The sequence below is a fragment of the Poecilia reticulata genome, linkage group LG15, assembly GCF_000633615.1.
Source record: "Poecilia reticulata strain Guanapo linkage group LG15, Guppy_female_1.0+MT, whole genome shotgun sequence".
NCBI lineage: Eukaryota > Metazoa > Chordata > Actinopteri > Cyprinodontiformes > Poeciliidae > Poecilia > Poecilia reticulata.
The window spans coordinates 3,564,344-3,584,745 of NC_024345.1; the positions used below are offsets into that span (position 1 = coordinate 3,564,344).

Consider the following 20,402-nt stretch of genomic DNA (forward strand, 5'->3'; position numbering starts at 1 on the left):
TATATAAATTGGTCAAAAACATTGAGTTTAAGTGACTGCTCCCTCAGCCTTACTTGATGTCAAGTTATAGTCCATAATAGAAAGTCACATTTAACATTATACATTAGTGCAAAAATAAAAATTCCTTAAAAACATTTCTAAATTGGCACGAAATCTGTCATTTTGATTGCAAAAAACCCCCCACACGCAAAAAACCCCCCACAAAATTCTGAAGGGACAGCTGTTTAATGATATTTTAACAGTTTAATTGTTTTTTATCATTATATTCTGGCACAACTGGCCCTTTAAGAACATTCAGATTTTTGACATGGCCCAAAATGAAAACGAGTTTGATACCCCTGCTCTAAGCATAGGCTTAGTGTATGTAAACTTTGAACCTTGAAAATGGCATGAAATTAATTTTTTCACAAAATACCCTTCATTAATTGGGCATTTAGTAAAATGCTGGCAATGCTTGCTGATGTAAAGCAGGAAAAGTCAAGTCACATATTTCAATTCTGATAAATAAGATCAATATTTGTCTTTAGACTGTACTGTATTGTAGACTTCTGTTTTCTTTTTACACTCATTTCCTTTCTCCTTGAAGATCTAAAGATGGCTTAAATAAATCCATTCAATTAAAATAAAAATAAAACTTTTATCATAGTTTTACCTAAAAACGCTATTTCCATTATATCTAAACACAGAAAAAATTTTATCACCAACATTTAAATGTATCCTCAGCAGTAGTCATTTAACAAGATCATTTGTAGCATTACTATGACAAACACTACCTAAATTCTTACATCCCTGCTGTTATAATCAGATCTATATGAAGAAATGTATTGTGAATTTTCTTAGGAGTAAATTAAGGAAGTTTTTTAACCAAATTCTTATGTTTTGAAAAAAATCTAATTAAAGATCAAATGAATTTACATTCAGTAAATCCACTGAAACATAAAGAGTCTTTGACAACAAAACAGTAAAAATTTCCCCAATTTATTAAACCTATGGATGTCATCATACCCTAGGATACTAATAAAGACAGCACATAAAGTCCCTGTCTCTCCCATTATTAATAATTAGGCTGATATTTATGAGGAAGGCTGTAACAAATTACTGGAATATGTGGGTGATTTTAGCCAAACTCACCCACATATCTTTACTATTGACAGTAAAATGATGTCCAGAAAACAGGCACATACAGTGGAACACTAAAAACTATTCAATTACAGCATAAAAAAGCATATTTAGGTTAAGTCAAGAAAATCAAATGCAGCCTAAGTTTTCATACTGTTGCAAGACGATGATGTAAAATCGTTTGTGTCACGATTTTACATCATCGTGACACAAAAAGCACGATGACAGTCGAAAGCATGGCTGGCTCTGGATATCGACAAGGTATTATGCAACTCTGTCAGGTTAGATCAGGGAAGTGCTTTCCAGATGCCAAGCAGAGAAAGACGGAGACAATGTGGCAGAATGTTTAATCTATTGAATAAAGTGTTGTTGACTGGCTAAAATCAAAGTGATGACTGTGGACATTTATTTTCCTTCACTCTGCAAACTGCTGCATTGTTTTCTGTAGACTATGGACAAATTCAGGGCGGGGTAGATTTAACACAACCAGGGTTGAGTCATGGGTTTGACTCAGGAAGACAAACCCGGAGTCAAAGGGTTTGCAAAACATGCAAATCCAATGCTTATGTGTTATGATGTGGGGGGACAGGAACATGGAAAACCCAAGAGAGGCCCAAATAAGAGTTTAAAGCCAGGAAATCATTGCTGCAAGGCAACTCTTATAACAACAGTTCTACGAAATGCTCAACAAAATCGACAAAAACAAGCTTGTAAATGTAATTTTACACAAAATGGATAGCACATTACAACTGAATTGTGGGAGCAAAATTCATTCTTATATTGTCTGTTGAATATAGCTAGCGCTAACTACTTCGCAACAAAAAGCTAATGTTATCATAGATGAACAAATTTGCTCTCTAGTGTGAGTTAAACTCATTAGAGCAACCCAGTGATATTATCGTTATTATACTGCTTTTTTTGTTTGTTTGTTTTAATCAACTTACCAGAAGTTATTTCATTCTGCGGATGAGGCTCAGTGAAAGAATTAAAAATATCAATAATAAATAAATAGCAGATTTCACAGTGTGGGATGTCTTATTCTATGTTACATGGAGCAATGTAAGGGTCAGAAATGTTTCTAGGAAAAGTAATTATTGGAGAAATTGCTGGCATGTTAAGCAAAATTGTCCATTTTCACACTGCTTTTCCATGAAAACAAGCACGTTGAAATTCTATAACTCAAAAACAACCATGACGAGCGTCTCATCACGCTCATTTAGCTGAAGAATGCCCGATGATTGCGATGAGGTCATCCTGCTTTGACAGGTATTCAGGTTTTATTGCTGAAGGGAAGTGCATCTGTGACGCACTAAGGTAGATTCGCACTCCGGTGACTTGATCTCTAAAGCCGGCGGTTTCGACTGCGTCAAAGACCACAACCAGTCTGTCGCAAATCTAGCTCAGGGTGAAAAATGATGTTTATAAATATGTCAGATTCTCCCACGCAATCCAGTGCAATTCAGTTATCTAGGTGAAACTCATAATATTCTGTTTTCCTCGATTCTGCACCGCAGCAGGTAATTTAGAATCATTTTTGTCAATGTATTAGATTAGACTGTCTAATAAGACATTAATGGTTTTCTTTTTCAAAGGTTTTCTTTGAAGTTTAATATTAGAAATCCTCTTAATGATTTAATGCTTATGAATCATTTTATCTGCTGAAAGAGAGGGACGAGCCCAAGCAGGAGAGAAATAAGTAGTTGGAATTCTTTTAATGACGACAAGCAGAAGAGTTTTCATGTGATTTAGATTTTTATGATCATCCCGTCCTTTAAAAAAATAAAAATAAGAAAAAAATCCCATGACCCCAGGAGAAAACGACCTCTGGCAGGACATTTTGACATATCATTACAGAAAGGCCCACCTGCAGCTAATGACATTCACAAAGGTTCTGCTGGTGCCCGGGTGTGGCGGTGACCCAGCACGCACAATGGCAGCGCAGAAATGGAATGCGGCCATCACAGAGGTATGAGCCCCACGATGCTGATGAGTTAAAATGTCTGCAGCAAAAGAATGAAGACTTTGAAGAGAGACAGTATCACATCCATAGACAGACAGACAGACAGATGACATCATTTTCCGACCAGGAAGAGCAGCGTAATCCGATTGGTTCCCACAAGAGAGCAACGTGGCCCCAATGAATTCTAGGTAAATTTTTTCAGCTAATGAGAGCTAATGAAGGTAGTGTGAGTGTGCGCTTGCGCAAGTGTGTGTTGCACCAATTACAGTCTCAAGGCTGCATGTGGTGCGTAATGGCTGGCTTGGGGTTGAATCCAGACCAAATGTATTTATGTCTTTAGTTAATTTAGGATGCATTGAAGAGCTCTGGAAGGCTAATTGAGCTGTGTACCAGACAAACACCAAACAATCCCTTCGTTAACGAAACCTCAAGGGAGTGGAGCCTTGATGAGTCCGCTGGCTGTGGTTCTGTGTTTAGCGCCAGAGAGAATAATTCTTATGCATTGATGTTTTTGTCACACTCACGCAACGCATGTGATAGACTAACTTTAAATGAAACATACCGGGAAGTAAGACAAAAAATACAACACATGGTTTTTGAAAATGCTTATCAGAGCTTAAAAGTGTGGCGTGTGTTTGTTATCAACTTACCTGAGCCCGTGGTGTGCTGTGGTGGTGCAGAGGTTAAGCACAACCCACATATGGAGGCCTTAGTCCTCGACGCAGCTGTTGCAGGTTTGATTCCCGGCCTTGGCGACCTTTGCTGCATGTCTTCTCCCTTCTCTCATTACCCACTTTCCTGTCAATTAACAAATAAAGGCCACTAGAGCCAAAAAGATCTAAAAAAAAAAAAAACTTACCTGAGCCAGTATTTAATAGAACAAGTTTTTGCTGTGATTACAGCTGTGAATTAAAGGTTATTAAACAGTAACATTTCGTATGAATCCAACTGGTTTGAAGCTTAGTGTTATTCCCAGTTTAAATGTAAATGTTAGCAACATGTTTAAGTTTCTAATGAGAGAAGGGAGGTATAAAACCATTTCCAAATTAATTTCCCTAATGTGCAGATATTGTCTAAAGCAAAGTTCTCAAGCAAAGATGTTATGTCTCCTTTAGGGTTTGCAGCAAACTGCAAAACAGAAACCCTTATACTTTCAGCAGTTGCTGTCTTGTTTCCATTGATTTTGAAAGTGCACGTCTCACAGTTGCCACGTTGACACATTTGCACACATCGGACGCAAAACAAGAGATGTTTCCCTCCAACGAAAAGTGTTTTGAAATAAACTTTTGAGTGCAGAAAACAGAAAACATTTAACGAAAACATGCTCTGATCCTAACTTTGTCATCATTCCATGAAAGTTTGAATTATTACACTTTTACCACTGTCCATATTCGCTTGTATGAAACTAACATGGCCACCGGCTGAGACTCTCCAAGTCATCAGTGAGAAACAGAACTCCAGATAATCTGCGTCATAATCATATCATTTACATTAGGGTCCTTTTAGTTGGTCATTTCTCTAAATTTCCTCCGGTCCTCTGATTTCTTGTGATCATTTTCAGCTCTGAATGCAGCTTGCATCCTGTTCAAGTGAATTGGGTTTAAGCATTAGAGACGTTGAACTGATTCATCAGGGTCATCTCTTCAGGTTGGGGATCACGATCCGTCATCAAAGCGAATGGGATCTGCGTTTAGTGGCAGAGTGGGGCCACATGGTAGTAGCAAAAAAAATAAAAATAGGCTGACATTTCAAATGATTGTTGGTTTATGGAGAAGATTACAGTTCTTTGAATACCAAATATTACTTCTTACTTTCTTAATTACATGTCTCTGAATAAAAAAATAGGAGAACCATCCCACTTTTGGTTCCAAAGAGGTTTTTTTTACAACACAATAAAGATGTACGCTACTGAATTATGCCTGTTTTACCTTCTGCTACAGTTTGAGCAATTTCAGCTTGGACTTGAATTTTAAAGAGAAAATTAAATCCACTATATTAGTTTTTGTGCTTGTTCATCTGCTTAACAGTTTACAGACAAAATGTTTTTATGGACTTGCAAGAAAACTTGTGAACGGCCGTTAAAGACTGGAGCGAAAGTTCATCTGAAAGAATGGAAACAACTCTAAACATACGACTAAAACTACTTCTAAATGACCTTATTCATAGCACATGATAATGTGCTAGAATGGTCCTGTCAAAGCCAAAACACAAAAACACTTGAGAATTCATGGCAAGAGTAGGAAACTGCTGCTTAGACAATGTCCATCCAATCAAACTGAGCTCCAGGAATTTAGCAAAAAAAGAATAAAAATTTCAGCAATGGTGGGAAGTAACGAAGTACAAATACTTCGTTACTGTACTTAAGTACAATTTTTGTGTATCTGTACTTTACTTAAGTAGATTTAATAATGGGTACTTTCTACTTTTACTCCACTACATTTTACAGTAAGTATCTGTACTTTCTACTTCGCTACATTTCTACAAAAGTATCGCGTTACTCGGTACATCCAAGTCGCATTGTGCTTTTTGTCCGTTAAAATGTGAAGTTCAGGGACTTAAGGTGGCGCCGTAAAATCCAAGCAATAACGTGACTTACGTGTCTGTTGTCACCCATCGCCTCCCCCTTTACTCGCAAGCGGAGCTCCAGACATGCGCAGGGGTTTCCTCTGAGTGGGAGAAGATGTCTGTCTAATCGTCAGTAATATAATAGCGCTGCATAAATCATAGATATGGCGAGAAGTAAAATCAGCAGCGCTTCGCTTTCACAGACGGTGGGGACTGCATCCAACTTTTAGCATCACTTCGAAGGAAAGCTTAAAGAAAGGTAAGCTATGTGGACGTGATGCTAGCAAAGCTAGCTGTGCTGACTGAGACACACATGTTGCATCTGCGATGAAAAAAAGTTGTCACTCATGCGCTGAAATATTGTGTGGAGGTGTTGACTGAGGTGTCGCATATATGGGACAATGCTGTGACCGAAATCTGTATTGATATGACATTCAGGAACGATCCGATTCTTCTGGACGGATCTTTGCTGATTAAATTTATTTCAGTTCTAAGGATTTCATATCTAGGTGTTTTATGGAAATGTGGATCTTTCAGATCAATTTGAGAAGCAATTTTGATAGGTAAAACGTAATTTTTTGTGCAACGTAGCTCGGGGTGCTGGTCTTGACTTTGTCTTGCGTAGGTAGGTCTTGACTAAAACTCTGCTACGTGGCTCCTCGGTTGCATGTCCTCCCCCACCCACCTTCTTTCCATCCCCTTTCTGTTGGATTTCTTTCAAAATAAACGCCACTAGTGGCAAAAAACGTGAAGTTCATGCTATGCTAGGACAGGAGACAAGATGTTTCCATCCCTGAAATTATGATGCATAGAATAACATATCTAACTCTAAACTATGTTACAGAATAAACATAATAAAAACATGCTTTATCTGTGGCATTGTTCATTAAAATGGCACATTTCTAATGTATTAAAATTAAATACGATCGGTTCACTTAATGATATTGTATTAGGGATTAGGTCATGCATTCAGCAAGAACTTTTACTTTTAATACTTAAGTATTTTAAAAGCCAGTACTTTTTTTACTTTTACTTAAGTACAAATGTTAATGTGGTAGTTTTACTTTTACTTGAGTACATTTTTGTCTGTGTATTTGTACTTTTACTTAAGTAAATTTTTTGAGTGCTTTCTCCACCACTGAATTTCAGTCACTGGACACCAAAACGCTAGAGCCTCGCATCTGTTATTGCAGTGAAAGGCAGAAAAAGAAAAAACATGGAGAGCCCTGTGATGCTTTTTTACCTTTATTTTTATTTTACCTTCCTGGGCTGCACAGTGGCGCAGTTGGTAGAGCTGTTGCCTTGCAGCAAGAAGGTTCTGGGTTCGATTCCCGGCCCGGTCTTTCTGCATGGAGTTTGCATGTTCTCCCTGTGCATGCGTGGGTTTTCTCCGGGTACTCTGGTTTCCTCCCACAGTCCAAAAACATGACTGTTAGGTTAATTGGCCTTTCCAAATTGCCCTAGGTGTGAGTGTGTGTGTGCATGGTTGTGTGTCTCTGTGTTGCCCTGCGACAGACTGGCGACCTGTCCAGGGTGACCCCGCCTCTCGCCCGGCACGCCAGCTGGAGATGGGCACCAGCAACCCTCCTGACCCCACTAAGGGACAAGGGTGCAGGAAAATGGATGGATGGATTTTACCTTCCTTGTTTGTTTTTTGTCTTCCACCTCCCTCCATATCTCAGACATCCATTGTTCCTACCTCCGGTGCGGCCTCTCTTTCAGACACTTTTCAAACACTCTTGTCTCCGTGTCTCTTAGTGCGTCTTATCTCAGCCGCTGCTCTCCATCTGTCTACCTGCCGCGTTCACTCAGAGGAGACGGAGACGAGCGAGCGAAAGTGGCAGCGAGACCCCAGCGCGTCCCATCAGGCTGCCAGCTGTAATCTGCAATCAGAGTTGTTACTCTGCGGTTCGCTAATTGGATAATGTTGGCCAAAGGAGGCACTCAGCCAGCCAGGGGATTCCCCTCATCACGCCGACTGCTGGAAGAGTTGCGACGCAGAGTCTCTTGCTACAAAGACACGTAGATGTAATGGCTGCACCGCTAATCTGTTCCCGCTCTTTTACTTTTAACGTTTTTGAGCTCTCTCACATTCTGTAGTGTGTTTTCTTTGTTTCCCTCACTTTGACAACCGTACTGGGCTGGTACGGTTGTCAAATTTACCTACTCGACATCATGCTAATGAAAGCACCTGAAACGGCCTTGTCTGAAGGCGTAGGGTTGTTTCTGATGGACTCAAGAAAATATAACCAATCAGAGGGTGACAATATGTTCATTGTGCTACATAACTAATAAGTAAAGCTAATAAGTAGCAGTGGCGCCACTAAGTGGGGGGGTCAGCGTGGCCGTGACCCCATCTTGAAAAATGCTGGCCCCGTCAGAGAATTATGTCTTTTCCCATCATTCCTTTTGTATAGATAGTCTGTGTGGGTGCAAAGGTAAAAAAAAAAAAAGTAATAAAAAATACAGTCAGCTCAGCATTAAGGCATCAAGGTTTCTGGGTATTTACTGTATGTGTGTGCTCATTTCCAAGACAGTAAGAACAAAGACCATCCTTCCTCTGTCTCCAAGCTCTGTCTGCGTTGCAAAGTGATGAGACAAACCAGGCAATTCGAAGAAATTAAAGGTACAAAAAAAAGTTCTTAGTGAACAGTATGTGTCCCCACAGGGTTTCTGGCTGTTTTAGTCACAGGTGTTGCGTTTACTGCCAGGACCAGCAACAGCATGTGGTGTTGATGTAGTTCGCAAGTAAGCATGTGGGACTTCTTGAGTTTGACTAATTGTATTCACTTGTGGCTGCTTCTGGCCACCATTTCTGCAGACATTAAATCAGCTGCATTGGTTTTGTTGATGGTGAGATTTCAGCAGACACAGGTTCTCTTTACCTCTAACAGATGTGGAATTATACACAGATGCTTATTTTCTTGTAAAATCAGGTTTTTAAAAAAAAAAAAAATACTTGTTTCCTCTTTCTCTTTCCTTGTTTAAGGACTGTAGCTTTTAACATTTGAAACAATTGAAGAGACCTTTTTATTTAGTGATAATAGCCATCAGTCACAGAGTCATGTGGTTTTCCCATTGATGTAAATAATCTAGTTATTAAACACATAAACTGATTACATTTGTTTGCATGTCTGGTAAGAATGAGTAAAAACCCAGAGAAAAAAATTATATCATCCCAGTGGTTTGTTAGCATAATCTCACTCCTAAAACCCTTAGAGCAATCTATCCTCTCATTCAAGAACAGACCTTACATTTAAAAATACTTGTTTTTAACAAAACTACCAGGGTTCATAGCTGTTACTATTGCAAATTTGTCCAACTTTCTTTGCTTTATGTAAAATTTCCCAACATTTCAGAGAAGAATCCTGGACCTTTCCATTTTGCACAGCCTATTTAGCTCATCCATAGTCTGTGGTCCTGTCTAACGCTTAGATAGCAATGGAACAGGATCAGTTTTGTGTCTGTGAGTGTTCATTTAACTGTATGTTTTGAATCCTTAATCTATAATCTCGACAAATTACTAGGCATTCTAGTTTTCGGTGAGTTTTCATGATGTAGTACACTGGAGATAGAGACCCACAACGTCAGATTTAATAGTGAGCATGAGGAGGATTTTTTTTTTGGTTTTTTTCACAGTTTTGCTTCTTTCGAATGTTTTATTTATTGCCCTGGCTGTCGATCTGGACTGATAATTTTTTTTTCTTGTAGCCATTTCCCAACATATGAAGAACAGCACACAACTGCATCATCTTTGATGTGGAAATGAATGAGTCACATTATATTTACACCAAAGGAAAACATGAAGCCACAAATTACTACTAAAAAAGCCCCTACAATTGAAAAATAAATAAATACATACATTTTCAAGTGTAATATTTACATTTTTTTATTTGTTTAGCAATATTTCTAGGGCAACAACAATTATTACTATTTACATTAAAAAAATCATATACGATTATGTGGGATTTTTTTCTGAATAAATTCCCACTAAAGACATATTGACATTTAATTTTTTTTTTCCGAATCAGATGCTACTGCAATTAAAATGATATTATTAGGACTTTTTACACATATTTTGTACAAATAAAACCATCTAGAAAGAAAGAACCATGATATGTTAACCTTTCAGGTTCAATATTTAGCACTCGATCCACTGAGACTCGTATTTGACTCCGCCACGATAATAATGGATATAAACTGCTTTATAAGAGTTATATATTTTCTCAAACCAAATTATTTAAAACTAATTACACTCTGCATCAAGCCTGTAGCTAATCGGTGTTCCTGGATGCGAGGATGAAGTCATTTGCTGTGCTCAGTGGACAACACAGTGTGCAAGAAGTACGGAGCAGGGAGAGCCTGAACGTAAGACAGACATCTGAGTAAGACCGGTTTATTTGAACTCTCTGAGTGAGAGCCACCATCTTACCAAATTTTAAAGGCACCGTGGTTTCTGGCAGCAAAAGTGAATGACCCGCTGTTTGTGCTGAACTAACAAAGAGCCCCGACTGGGTCGTCCTGAGCGTGCACACAGTCGAGATGGTCTGATTCACGTCCATAGGAACGTTTTCCTCTGTGCATTCCGTCAACATCAACGTAATGCGGCTGACATTTCCTCCATCAGCTTCCCTTTCCTGCTGGGATCTGTCTCCAGTCACCGCTGTCAATTAGAGCAGCTCTTTCTCCCTTGGACTTCTGCGTAATCCACTTTTTCTATGAACTGATCACATTAAGGTTTACGTAGTGCCATCATGGCTGCGAAGAGGGAAGATAAGAGGTGGTGGTGGAGGACGAAGAGATCGTCTGCTGACTGGGAGGATATATACATAAAAATATAAGAGATATAAATCTCTGTGCAGTGGTAAATAGGATTTGTAGTCATTATCAGGTGCACAACCGCAAATGTGAATCGAAATCAATCCTGCTCCTTGGAAAATGTGCGTAAAACAATATTATTTGTTTTTGCTGCAGGGAGCAAAATTTAATGCAGCTGTGTTGTGCTCCTGAAACCAAACAACGCTGATACTTTTTTTTTTATTAGCACAAATGCAATGTTGCCTTTCTTATAATTGCAAAACCATTTAAAGCTGCTATCAATCATGTTGGTGATTATTGTACACCGTTGCTTTGTGAAGTTATACACAGATAATAATTGATCTACTGTATTTGACAGTGTTTGCAGTAACTTATACATAACCGGTTTTAATGTAGAAACTTTTTAAGCCGTTCGATCATACGTCCTTCGAAAATGTTTCTGTACGGGGGAGAAGGGATGTGGAACAACATCGGTTTTTTAACGTGGTCATGTTTTATTACCAGTAGTTATCCATCAGCTCGTGACTCTGAGATTTTTTAATCCCTGAGATAATTCTTTGCCTCCAAATGAAAATTGTCGCTTAAATACAGTGAAGTGTAAAACTAAAATATTGAAAATATCAGAGCAATTTCATCTTAAATTCTGATGTTAGCTTTTCTTTTGTCCACCCATAACTTGGGTGGAGTTGAAAGGGCAGCTTCAGATGTCAGTAAATGTTTCTATCCATTTGTTCAGGTCATCTTCCCAAGCACTGAAAAATGAAAGTTATGCAATAAACACACAACCACAGACGTCCACTATGGTTTTCTCTTCTTCACATCATGCAAGCCAATCCATCTATAGATTGCTGGCTGCCAGATTATACAGCTGTGGGTGCGGAACAAGAGGGGAATAAGTTAGTACTTTCACCTGAGCAATAGGATGAGAGCACGATCCTATTCAGTGCATCAGATACAAGCAAAGCTTTTGTGGACCATCTTACTGTGCACACCAGATTATTCTGTTTAATGTATTTTTTCAGATCAGATGGACTCTGGAAGAACGTGCTATTTGTTCTCTCTGTGCACTTTTGCTTTGAATCAATTCACAACGTCTCACTCGTCCCGCAATCCCATATTATTCCTCATGATTGTTATGGATTATATTTTCAGAATGTAATATTGGTGGCTCGACTTCAGGCCCTCTTTCTTTGTGGCCACTTTTCAGCCGATCTGCAGGAGTCTAGATCACAAAGTAAGGATGATCGTATTGTCCAGTTTAAAAAGTAACTGATTGCTTGTTTACAGTGAAAACAGTTGATCTGGAAAACAAGAACGCAGCTCAAAGCTGACAGAGGTGAAGTGCAGATAGTGACCGGACTAACCCACCTGTTTAGAACCAAAATAAATGAAACTTTAACCAACATATTTGATGTGCATTGATGATTCAAAATGTGTTTGTTTCTGGTTTCTCAATTGCTGACTGCGTGTTGTTTTTGTGACTTTTTATTGTTGTGTTTTTAAGCTGTGAAGTACTTTAAACTGCCTTGTTGCTGAAATGTGTGACACAAACAAACTTGATTGATTGATTGATTGATTGATTGATTGATTGATTGATTGATTGATTGATTGATTGATTGATTGATTGATTGATTGATTGATTGATTGATTGATTTATTATGCTAGAGCGAAACAAAGAGGATTAATCAGAAACTTATTCTCCTGCTTAGTCTGTAAATATGTGAAGAAACAAAAGAAAAGATGGGACAAGAACTCCTTGTGTCATCTCTTACATGTACAATTATTTGACGAAAATGTTAAATTTCAATTAAAACGTCAGCAGTGTTATNTTGGTTGGTTGGTTGGTTGGTTGGTTGGTTGGTTGGTTGGTTGGTTGGTTGGTTGGTTGGTTGGTTGGTTGGTTGGTTGGTTGGTTGGTTGGTTGTACTATGCAATAGTTTGCTATGGCAAAGATGTAGGTGATCATGTTTTCCCGGATGTTTTCCTGTTTTACTATTATACTTTTCATTCTTCAGTTCATTACTCCATATTATTTTTTTATTGTCTAAAACAAATTATACTTGCTATACATGCTCATTTTGTCCCTCTAATTCTCTCTCGTCACTGTTCTTGTTCTTTTGTAGTTGTTGTTGTTTTGTTTTTTTTCTCTGTTTTGTTTTTAATCCATGGAAGAAAGTTGATCTCGTAATTGTTAAACCATGTCTGTGCTTGTTGAGCCATATGTTTTGGATCACTCCCCCTTTGCTGCTGTCCTCTAACAATACGTTCCGTACCATCTGTGAGTGGTGGCAAGATAAAATGTAAGCGTATACCGTCATATTCATACCCAAAAGAAACAAAGACCCATAGATCACTCAAAATAAAGCTGCAGTTTTTCCACATTTCTACTTTGTTACATCAAGAGTCTGTGATTACCCTCTGTATCTCACATGTTTCAGCCTGTCATTTTTTTTTTCCACTGCAGCGATTTAAGATAAATGGTTCACATTCATTCGGATGGATGGAAAGACGAAAAGAAGAACAAATGGATGGACAGACGGACGGATGGACGGCAGGACGTGCGGATGAGGCGCCAGCTGACGTCACGGCTCTTTCACTGTGCTGTTCCAGCAAAACAAACCGGGCTCATCGAGAACACTGTGGGTGGACTCAGAAACACTTCAGCTCAGCGTGGTGGTTCTTTCGTAAAAGCAACCCAAACAACCTGAAAAATAAAAAAATTAAATAAAAAACACAGCATCAGTGCCTTTGGGTGTAAAATGCTTAGCTGCGTTTATCAGCGGTGGTCATTTCAAAGATTTCCAGAGCCCATTTTGCTTTGTGAATAAATGGATGGATGGATGGAGCGGGCAAGGGGAGAGGACTGGATGATTTTGTTGACATTGTTGATGAATTAAGTATTTATGTTTTGAAGAGGCAAGAACATGTCAAAGAAATCATTTATTCCTAATAGTGCGTCTGATTATTTAAGCTCCAAATCTTTTTTAATTGATTAAATCATCTCCTCACTCACAGGTTTTTGATTCTTCAGAAGATGCTCCTTTGTTCTTCTGAAGACTTCTGGATCTTTCTAATTTACACTGAAATACAATGATTACAACAAGTGCTACATTCTGAAGAATGACTGTTTCATTGCATTTGATCTGATACTGTGATGATATTAAACAGGTGAAACCACAAAACACCTTAGTTCAGATCAAAGCGGAATTGGATTTAAGCCATAATAATAAAGGATCTTTGATTAACTAATGATTTTTGGCATTTTGGCTTTCAATAAATAGAATAAAAAACTACTATGAAAACATAATGTTTTTTTCAAGTGTCCTCAGAGTAAAACAGAAAGATTACACTAAAAAATGTACAAAGTTTCAATGTTTCTATTCTTATTTTTTAAGAATTTATCCAGTACACAAGATTAGAACTACCACAATTATGGTTTACAAATTTTATCCGACTTTGTCAGATTTCTGTCAGGGAGTTCCAATCCAATGTCAAATTTATTTATAAAGCACTTTTAAACCAGTTAAAGCTGCACCAATGGGGACCAGAGATAAATACCGCCAAAAAGGTAGTAGTGGTGCAAGCAGGATGATCTGACAGGGCTGAATGCAGCCTAGTGGTTACTGGATAAAGAACAGCTGAGATGATTAGCAAATAAATAGAATTTGTGATTGGAGCAGGAAATGTTGGTACTGAAGGGTATGACTTAAGCTCAACAGTAGGAAAAATGAAACTGTCTCTCCTAAATGACCACCATCCTGTCATCTCGTAATGTTGAAGTGTTTTGGTGGAGACAGTCAAACCGCCAGCCTTCCTATATCACCGGATCTGAACGACATGGCCTGTAGTTCCAACCACTGCACTGGAGATGCAAAAGCAACCACTGACCTGGACAATCAACTCTACCAGAATGATTTTTGGCGTTTTGTACCATCATTTCCCATAAATACTATCAGCACCAGTCTCTGACTTGTACATTTTCTGACTTAGAAATCTGATTCATGTGGGAAAACCGTTTCCAACATCGTTTTGAGCACTGGGGTCTCTCAAGGTTGTGCGTTCGGTTCGGTGCCATCCATAATGTTAACGTGACAGGGACACGGGTTCTTAATCAAGTGTAGAAGACAATGCAACGACCAGTCAAGAGGAGGTAAGGAAATTGTTACCCTAAAAAAAAAAACTAAATGTCCAGAGCTGCTTGCATCCTGTGATCCAAACATCCACAACAGAGAGAAATGAGCTGCGACTTCAAAATGTAGGTTGAAGTCGCAGCTCATTTTAACCTTCGGGGAGGATGGGAAGGGGGGTTTTAATCTGGTGAGTCAACCCGAAGAATAAGTTAATTTCTCCTCGCAACTAATTGGAACACACACTCAGAGTAAAACTTCCGACAGACCTTCTGCACATGGCCTCTTCGGTTCCGACCGTGAGCAAGACCGATGACGGAAGCGGCCATCCTTTGACGTCTCCTGCTGCTGCTGATGGGGCTCACGTCCCCCCACCTCCCTCCTGCAAACCAGATACATCCAGGTGTATAAAACGGGGGCAGAACCGACGGCAAACAGGAACAGGCAGGCAGAGGCAGACTGGATCAGCAGTTTGGAGCTACAAGCAGCCGTTTAGGATCAAGAGAAGAAGACCCGACGATCGCAACTTTCCGCAGAGCAAATGTAAGATTTTTTTTTATTATTACTTTTTTTCTTTTTTCTAGGAAATATTTGGGCTTTTGTTTCAGAATTTGGATGAAGTTTTCTAAGTAGTAACCTGTTGCGTACAGCTTCAAACACAATGGTATTTATGGAGTTAGCAGAATCTCGGCATTACTTCATACAGGCAATAGACAGACATTTGTCCGCTTTCCTAACACATGAGCTCTCTGTTGTCAGTGCCATGCGTAATTACGCATTGAATTTTGGACGATTTCTAAGTTTATAATAAAGATTTGCGGTAATCTTGAAGGTTGGCGTGTGATCAGTAATCTAACCTACCAAAAGATTAAGCTTAGAATGAGAAATCTTTCTCTTTCATAAAATCTAGACTTTATCTTTACGCAACAAAAAGACGCTCGCACGATCGAATTAAATCTCGACCATTCCGGCGTTCCTTGGGACATTTTGGGGGTAAAGTCGGCGCATTTGAATCGGAAACTTGCTTTTAAAAAAGAACTCGTCAGATTTTACCGTTCAGTATTGTAGTGTGTGTTTTACAGCTCTTCACAGCACCGTGCGTAATTACGCATGAGATACCCTGAGTTTCGTACCGCTTTTCAAATTAGCGTCGCTTGAGAATGATTCACAGATCTGCTGTTCGAACAGTAGAAAAAACAACTTCACCAATTCTGTGTCTGTGTGAAATTAAAATTGTAATTTAGACGAAAAGATATTTTTTTCTTAAAAAAAAAAGAAGGGAATAACATGCCACCATTTCCTTCCTTAGGTGTAAAGCGATGGTACAACGGACCGGCCCCCACCTGCTTCTCCTAATAGCCCTGTGCAGTGTGTTATACTCCCAGACTCTGAGTCTACCGTACACATCCACGAGGTGAGCGCAGACCTCCAGCATCCGAGCTGAGTGTGTCTCGGACGAGATCTCAAACACGTGATTCAGGATCATTCGACTTTAATTCATCTCAGATAATCAGACCGTCTCCTAAAACAACTGTGCTTTACGCATTTGCATTTCCTCAGAGTACAACTGCCCTTTGCATCATATTTAGCACAATTACAGGTCAGACTGATGCGCGTCTGTTTCACAACAAACAGATGTTCGAATGGAGCCAGTCTGAGCGCCTTCTTATGTGACCCGCCCTGTAATTGTTTTGCAGACCGACGAGACATGCAGACGGTTTGTTCACCAGCGGATACAGCAAACTCCTGGGGCAGCTGTCGGCGAGGAGGTACCTGGAGTCTCTGATCGGGAAGCGCGTCAGGTGGGCGTCACACATTTTGGACACGAGAGTGAATATTATTGTATCGTGAAATATGAAAAAAACAAAAAAAAACAAAAAACATTAAGAATGGTCTTGTAATGTTCCAACTTAGCTCACAGTGAATTTCTGTGATCTTGGATTTTAAAAAACATTTTAAAAAGTGGAAGAGCTAATAAAAGAAAGCCAACCAACCAACAATTACCACTTCCTTAGGTCTACAAATTCAAAAAAAAGTGTGGGGACTATAAGTGTAGATATATTTTATTTTATCCAATCATGTCTCGAAACATGTTTATTATCTTGTCAGTTGCTCTGGGGGGGGGAAAAAACAATGCATCTAAAAGGAACTGTTATGTGACAGAAATAATAATCACTAACTTTGAAAATCTTCTTTATCTTTGTATTTTCACAGAAATATACGAGCATAATATGAAGAGTTTTAAAGTTGCAAACACAACTTTTAATGATTATTTCATTCCTGCACAGAAAATAAGATGTGAATGTGTCCTGGTAACTATGCTGTTTTTATTATGTGAGCAAACTTTGAAGTTTAATATTTCACAAAATCGACAGTTTTTTTTTTTGTTTTTTTGTTTTTACTTTGAGCATGTAACAATTGTAAATTGTTGACGTCCCTTTAACCCTTTTTTTGAAGAATAAAGTGGTTGTTTCCCCTCTGTACGGTGGAAAAGCTACATATAAAAGTAATGGGAAAGAGAGACGTCTAAATAATCAGATTTTCTTTTTCCAATTTACTGTGTTTATTTTAATAATTAATATAAATATTAATATTTTTCCGTTTTTGTTCTGAAGAGATTATTTCCACTCCCATTATTTCATTTTTCTTTCTTCCTGTTATAAAATTGGTTAGACAAAAAGTTTAACTTTCTGACAGGAACAAGAAAAAAAAACAGCAACAGTTTATTTCACTGATCGTTCAAGAGGACCAAGTGACATTTGAAATGAAAAGAGCCGACCATCTCCATGATGCGTTTTGCAATTGGTTAAACATTTCTAAAGGTTAATTTATGCCATGGAAGCTCTCTGTTGCATGTGTCCGATAGACCCTGGAGGAACTCAAACACACACACACACACACACACACACAGACACAGATACATGCACACACCCGACCTTGCCTGTGCAAAGAAATCTGCCGCGCTCTGAACTTTGACCTCCCCCTTCTGTTCAGTGACGACCTGATGGAGCCGGCGAAGCGCCACACAGACGCCATCTTCACAGACAACTACAGCCGCTTCCGGAAACAGATGGCGGTCAAGGAGTACCTGAACTCTCTCCTAACGGGAAAGAGAAGGTGGGACTCCCAAAGCCTCTCGTATTCCCACTAGATTTTAACACTATAGAATCTGCAAAAATAAAAAAACAAAACAAAGTAAATAAATATCACAAGCGTTTTCCGTCGGCATGGATTTTAAATTTCCCGTTTGTGTTTTTTTGCATGTAATAAGAGACTCTCATGTGATTTTTCCTCTCTTGTTAAACACAAACAGCCTAGAAGATCCTGGAACCAGCGAAGCGGAAGAGTCCAGGGATGAACCCACCTCTTTCCAGGAGCGCTACGATAACATCAACGTAGACCACCTCCTAAACAACTTTCAGCTGGTGGGCATCTTCACGTCTTCTAAGTATCTCTTAAGCTTTGACCAAAGATATATAACAGTACCCAGTTCCACCCAATCCTTGCCTGGAAATGTGGCAAACTTTACCTAAATTCAGAAGCAACAAATGTGGCTCAGACTGATCCACGGCATATATTTTTCGTCTTATGTTAGATGTCGAGTTGAATAAAAATATTATCCGTTAACATGGATAAGTTTTCTTTTGAATCATACATTAATAGTCATTCATTGGTAAAGGCAAAAGAGTGGATTTTTACTTCTTTTAAAACAGTTTTATATATGACAGGTACGTGCCATTTGAAAATATTCCCCCATTTAGGTATTTTTCATGTTGCCTAACAAAATGGTGCACAATCTACCCGGTAGTTTGACTGTAAATCCCTCTAGAAATACTTATAAAATCCAGATGCTTCGTGGTGTCTGTCCTGCTTTTTATTACTTTAGTAAAAATAGGTAGCTCCTTAACACTCTATGTCTAAAAAATTATTGATTTCCTGTTTGTTTCAAATCGGTAACCTTGTCCTTTTTCTCATTTGCAGCCACTTTGAGGAGGGGTCCACGTTGGAATGAATACCTCATCTCATCTTATAAAAATGCTATTTACAAGACAAACAAACAAAAAAGAAAGAAATAAACACATTTAAAAACAAAAATGCACACACATGGTATTTGATGCAAAGGACATTCAGAACGGGATCGACCAACAGTGATACGTCTTTCGGTGTGGCTATTTATCTATCCATCTACCCAGTACATGTTTACACTGTATGTACACAGTATGTATTCAGATCATGGTAACGGTTAAAGATTTTGCAGGTAGCACTGAGTAACGTGTGCGCGTGTGTGCGCGCGTGTGTGTGCGCGTGTGTGTGCGCGTGTGTGCAGGTTTGATTGGTCAGAAATGAAGGAGGAGTTTATTTAAAACAAGGGCCACATTTATCTGTTTTTAGGTTTCATTCTTCTTTTTCCGAAAAGTTTCGCACATTGGCGTCAAATTTTTTTTTTTTCCTTTCAACTGAGGACGACCATCCCGATTTCCAAAGACGATTCTCAAGCTGTGTGACGTCTTAAGGAATCCTCACAGATTTACATTTGGAGACGGTCTGTTAGAGAGTCCATCTGATTTTCAGTGCCATGCATCTCCATAAGCTTTTCTTTTTCTTTTCTTTTGAAGAATACATAGACATCACACATTTTGCTATTATGTTGAACTTGTTGAATTTCCTGTTTTTGTCTTAATGTCTACAAAAAATTGTGTTTAAATTGGAAAGTTCAGAAACAAATACAGATTTTCCTCCAAATTCTGGCCCGCTGATTTATTGACTTAACTCGTAAACGTAAATGCTTTTGGAATATTCATTGTAGATTTTAATTTTTGGCAAAGCAACTAGGAACTTTGTAAAAAAAAATTCCCTAGCTAAATAGCTGATTGTTCAATCAACATCATTTTGAAAGTTATGTAATTGGTGTACCTCTGTGTTTGCATTAGACCAGTAGCACACAACTCTGTCATTAAAATGTGCGTTTATAATTATTAAATGACTTTAATTACAAGCCAATCGTTCTGTAAGATCTTCCAGTTTGTCAGCTGCAACGGGACTTCCATTGATTTCTGCATATTGAGAATTTCATAGTATAACGAAAAATCTGCCATTTTCTGTCGTTTTTGCATGTTAAATGATATAAATTGTAACAATGGGCTCCGTTCATTTCTAGTGGTGTTTTCTGGAATGATTGTGGGGCGTTTTCATCGAGTCTGTAAGCGAGTCTTTGAGTTGTGAAAGAGGGAGGCTGCAAGGCAAAGGGATGAAACTCGGAAAGGACACAGATGCATATAATCACTTTATACTATTCAACATATAGAGCAAAGAGGTTTTCATTGTGCGTGGAACCGCCTTCGGCACATATAGTGACGAGGACACGTGTGGCCAAATAAAAGATGTTGGTTTATTTTTCAAAGCTGAGTCGTTTTGTCTGGCTGTGACTGTTTCTCATTTTCATTTATTGACATTTTGTTGGGGGGGTTTATACCAGACTTAAAAATACTAATAATAATAATAAAAACTTTGACGAAAATGGACAAATCTTCAAATGAGCTAGAGCAGATTATCATGACCCAAAGGTCATCTGTCCTGACCTTTTTCTGTGATGTCACTCAGAGGACGACATCACTTTGGGATTGACATGTACAGTTATATTTTATTTCTCCTCTCTGCAGTCTGTTGACTAACATCAAATCCACTGGCAATTATAGAAAAAAATCTTAGCTTTGTAGTATCAAAGTTTGCCAACAGACAAGTTTTTGTGATTTGATGTAAATATGCATCTAGGATGTAAATAAAGCAACAATGGTAAATATAATAATAATTAC

The 20,402-nt window shown here is 38.5% G+C and overlaps 1 protein-coding gene across 1 annotated transcript; it reads left to right on the forward strand.

The window, feature by feature from the left end:
• Positions 1–14,973: 14,973 nt before the first annotated feature.
• vip (vasoactive intestinal peptide) lies at positions 14,974–19,995 on the forward strand. The gene is made up of 6 exons (XM_008428798.2): positions 14,974–15,132; positions 15,899–16,003; positions 16,287–16,391; positions 17,584–17,706; positions 17,903–18,014; positions 18,571–19,995. Coding segments are annotated over exons 1-6 (456 nt in total). The 5' UTR covers positions 14,974–15,130; the 3' UTR covers positions 18,580–19,995.
• Positions 19,996–20,402: the final 407 nt, after the last annotated feature.